The 4,433-nt window shown below is 46.6% G+C and overlaps 1 protein-coding gene across 1 annotated transcript; it reads right to left on the bottom strand.

Annotated features, from left to right (window-relative positions):
- Nucleotides 1-1,562: 1,562 nt before the first annotated feature.
- On the bottom strand, nt 1,563-4,298 carry MRM2 (mitochondrial rRNA methyltransferase 2). The gene is made up of 3 exons (XM_085301110.1): nt 4,102-4,298; nt 3,656-3,945; nt 1,563-2,867 (listed from the first exon to the last, which is right to left on the bottom strand). The coding sequence occupies exons 1-3, from the start codon at nt 4,149-4,151 to the stop codon at nt 2,443-2,445; spliced, it is 765 nt and encodes a 254-aa protein (XP_085157236.1). The 5' UTR covers nt 4,152-4,298; the 3' UTR covers nt 1,563-2,442.
- Nucleotides 4,299-4,433: the final 135 nt, after the last annotated feature.

Here is a 4,433-nt window from a genome sequence, read left to right as displayed (position 1 = left end):
CTCCCTCCTCGCGCCGCCGCCGAGATCTCACGGGACCGCGCGCGCAGCTCCCGCGAGAAGAGCGCCCGCCGCCGCCGTAATGCCGCGAATACGCGCGCCACCTGCCGTAATGTCCGCCCGGGGTGCCCCAGCACGCCCTCCCTCTGCCCGCACCGGCCGCCCGGGGCTGCCCCCCGAAAGGCCGCCGCGTCCCTCTGCCCTCGGCCTGTCACCCGCCTTTCTCCAAGCCCCCGTTCCTGCTAGTTTTGCAGAGCGAGAAAGCGAAATCCTGGAAAAGATAAATGAGAGCGTTAATTCTGACCAGCTGCTGCAGAGCTTGGCACCCCCCCCCCCCCCGAAGACTCAGCTGTTCTCAATATGTTTCTTAGATTTCAGTTACTCACTTTTAAAGTATCTGTAAAATGGAGATCTAAGGCAAATTGAAAGAGAACGGGCAAAGCTCACCCAATGGGGCTACTGTGATCATAAACTTAAGTATCAACCTCACCTTACAGTGAAGAAAAAAAAAGAAAAAAAGAAAGACTTTTAAAAGTGAAAAGCCAGCAGTCCTGGGTGCCTATTTTGAGGCTTACTGCATCCACATCCCTCCTTTCCCCCAAAGAGTCAGTGCTAYGTAAGTCTTCCTGCTGTTAGAAGCACAGCTGCCATTTTTGAGTGCAAATTCCTACTTAAAAACTGCCTTTAGAAATGGAAAAAAAATCCTTTCAGAGAATTTAGGTGTCAGTAAAATGTATCAATGTTAACTGCAGATCTACTGCACAAGCCTCTGCCATATCTGCTGATCAAATAAAAAGCAAGCGTGCTGCCCTGACCCACGAAGAGTCCAGGTCCAGGGGTGTCAGGAGACGGGAGACCCTGGTGTGCAGCTCACAGCGCCAGGAAGCCGGCCACCTTTTCTCTGCACCCACTGGACACTAAACCTCAGTAAGATATATGCCTTGATGATAGTTCAGACAAGAATTACTGTCAGGGAGAAGGGGGTTGTAGCTGATCCTCCCGTGATGGACTCCTGCTCATACCCTCCAAGCTCAGCTTCCCTGCAGCTGCCACTTTGCAATCCCAGCTCCACAAAACTTCTATTTCCCTCACTTTGTCCTTATCCGTCCCAGGCTCTCTCCCAATTCCAGGCCCATTTGCTCCCCCTTTCCCTCCTTACAGCCTCTCTAGCACCCAGCCCCATTTCCAGGGCCAAAGTAAAAAGCACATGGTAACAGAAACATCCTGTTCAGTGCAGTTCTTACTGCAAATCACAGAGTAATTGAGTTTTCAAATAGCAGACTGTCATAATTTCCCCCCCAGACATATACAAACCAACATCCAGCTCCCTAGTTTAGTCTGGTTAATACCTTCATGCATACTGCTCAGTATAGAGAGTCAGAATGAAAGGTTTCAGATAAAGTAGTTAAAACTTGGTAAGTTTTTAAGCAATTCAAAATGAGGCGTCTGTAAGGAAAACTATCTGGAAGCTTGAAAAGCAGATAGTGCCACCAGCCCCTTCTATAACTCATGCCTCACTCAGTACGACAAAAGAGCTATTTAACACAAAAGTTGTCACCTCCAGATAAGATAATAGCTATGTTTATTTTCACAAACAGAATTCTAGCAATTCGACCAATAATTTTACCTGAGACCCAAGAAACATCTTGCCGTTTTACCTAATAAACGTCACTGGTGAAATATGAAACATTACTGAAAACACAGGGAAAATTATCTTCTCAGTTGTGATGACCCTCTGTCGTTTGCTGGATTTATGAGTACAATAAAGTAACAATTTCTAAATTTATCATGTGTCTTTAGCTAATGCAGTAAAGCCGTCAAGCTTTGCAATATCCCAGAGCCAGAGTCATATATATTGAACGCCTGCATTATAGATGGTATGTGACAATGCAGATTCCGACATGCACAAAAGTGTTATCTATTTTTATACACGCTAATAAATTGCACTAGCTTTTAAGAAAGACAAAGAGGAAATAAATTGGCTCAAACTCCCCACGTTGTTCCCTCTCATTTTGGAAACTGCCTTCATGGTTAGACTCCAATATGACAGTAGTAGTACTGCAATGATTTTCGAGCACACATATTTTAAAAAAAAGACACTATAATCACTGTTTTATTTTAATTTCCATTACTCCAGCCCAAGAGGTTGCCTTTCAGATTATTCTTCTCCACTCCTGACAGTTTTCTCCACAGGTGAGATGCTATATTGGATGTCTCTGCTTGCACAATTAGTGGATAAACTCAGCAGGGCACCATTCTGGTTTTACTTTTGTATCTGAAAAGCATTCTTTGTAAGAATTGCAGCATATTCCCCCAGACTGTGCTCAACAATGCAACATTTGAAGTTGGGGGGCTTAATGCTGGGAGTTTATTTTAAATATGTGCCAAGCAAAAATTTCCAACCAGTGTCTGATCACCAGTTTGATAATCTGCAATTCTCAGCTTTCATTTCCCTTTGTATAGTCTTGCCAAGTAATAAGATTCAGCAGAGTCCTGTCGGCTGGCCTGAGGCTTTATAGTTCTCACATCTTTAAACTGCTCCTTCAGTCTGCCTTGAAGAAGGCGGGACTCCTGTCCATCCCAAAATTTACAGAGTAGAGTTCCTTTTGGCTTTAAAATACTTTGAGACAGATTCAGAAGGCCTAAACACAAGTTGATCAACTTCTGATGGTCCAGGTCTTTGATGCCTGTTGCATTAGGTGCCATGTCACTCAAGATAACATCCACCTTCTCTGCAGGGAGCAGACTGTGAATTTTCCTAAGTGTGCTTGGGTCCATAACGTCAGCCTCCGACAGAAAGACTGCTCCGTCCAGTGGGGAAATGCGCAGAAGGTCAATTCCAAGGACGAAACCAGTAGGGACAGTAGGATCTAGTAAACAAGAGTTGTCATAAGAATGAATGACACATTGATCACTCTTAAGGGCTGCAAAAAACTTGCATGTACCCAAGCTCCATGATTTCCAATACACAAAAATGCATCACCAGCCAAGTATGGTCTTCCTGTCCTTCCATAAAGAGTTTACTGCACATATCTGGACAGATGGTTTGCTATTTATTAATCCATTTAAAATATTAAAAGTCAGTTATTCTGGACAACCAAGGGGTATTTTAGTTGTTTTTTTCTGTTGTTTCTTTCGAGACTAGCAGTGTTGAAATTCTGGACAATAATACAGACAATGATGCCTTAACTTATAAATATCTGTGACACATAAAACACACAAACTGTAGGTAGTGGTTACTGCCATTATTTAGGAAATGAAATAAAAATTTAGAAAAGCCAAGTTACCTGCTGGAGGCCACATGAATTTCAGAGGTGGATTAAGAAGGGTTCTCACCTAGCCTAGTTCATTAGCCTTTGAATATTAACTCCCCCCAACTCAGTTAAGTAGAAGACTTAGCTACCTTTACAGCAGCACCTTATCATAAGTTTGTTTCATAGATATGATTTCTCCAGACCATATGAAGAATTATGTTGCTTTACCAACACCCTAGGGCCAGAAATCTTGAGTTCTTTGCTACTCTAAATTTCTGTCAGGGACTGCGGTGACGGTCTGTACCCCTGTACCTTGCCCACTCCACCATCAGCACAGCTGAGCTTTCTCACACACTTCACAGTGAGCATCATCCCCGTCTCGGTCGCCAAGCACGTGCACTTACCAGTACCTAAGGCATTGACCCTCTGTACAGCAACCTGACTCCAAGCACCAGGCGCAGCTCCGCAGTCAAGAACAGAAAATCCTGGACAAAGGATGCGAAACTTGTCATCTATCTCTAGTAATTTGAAGGCACTTCGGCAACGGTAATTCTGCTGTTTTGCTGCCTTGACAAAGGGATCCTTCAAATGTCGTTCCAGCCACTGGTGATCCGCTCCAGTCTTTCTCCTGAGGAACGCCGTCGCAGCGTGGAAGCGCCTGCACTGCAGAGCGCGGCTCACCAGACGCCGGCAGCTACCCGAGAAAGGGGAGTCAACAGATTAGCATGGACCAGTGCGTATTTCACAACTCTCTACAGTAACGAATTCCGATCTCGACTGTCCTTCCTCCCATTTCTCCCCAGCAGCCTCGGACCTCGGAATTCCCGAGATTGGCAGCACCTTCAGTTACCTGGTCCAGTTACAATGAGAAGAGCCCCAATTTGGATCGAGACCTCCCATGCTGTTCCCTGAAATCAGGGGAAAGGCAGAGCCCGTCCCCAGGAGCTCTCCATCCCTACCCTGCCTGTTGCGTTGAAGGTTTACAGCGACATTCACCCAACTCGCAACGGCCCCGATAAATACGGGGCGCGGAAGCGACAGGAACGACCAGGCCAGACGCCACAGGCGAGCCGCAAGGCCCGCGCGCACCGGGAGACGTCGCTGACGAGGCCGCAGGCGCCCCTAGGCCGCCGCCGGCCCCAGGCGGCCCCGCCCGCCGCTCTCCTCTGCGCAGCTGCCGCC

Source organism: Rhea americana, unplaced genomic scaffold (assembly GCF_003343005.1).
Source record: "Rhea americana isolate MKP2758 unplaced genomic scaffold, rheAme1 scaffold_10, whole genome shotgun sequence".
NCBI classification, from domain to species: Eukaryota; Metazoa; Chordata; class Aves; order Rheiformes; family Rheidae; genus Rhea; species Rhea americana.
Note: the sequence above shows the minus strand (reverse complement) of the source record. Positions and strands in the feature narration are given on the sequence as shown.

What these genes read in the sequence shown, in the direction of transcription:
- MRM2 (XM_085301110.1), bottom strand. Translation starts at nt 4,151, where the DNA reads ATGGGAGGTCTCGATCCAAATTGGGGCTCTTCTCATTGTAACTGGACC. An exon ending in TCTCATTGTAACTGGACCAG is followed by an intron (nt 3,946 to 4,101) that starts GTAACTGAAGGT and finishes TTTCTCGGGTAG; the next exon opens with CTGCCGGCGTCTGGTGAGCC. An exon ending in GGTCAATGCCTTAGGTACTG is followed by an intron (nt 2,868 to 3,655) that starts GTAAGTGCACGT and finishes CTTGTTTACTAG; the next exon opens with ATCCTACTGTCCCTACTGGT.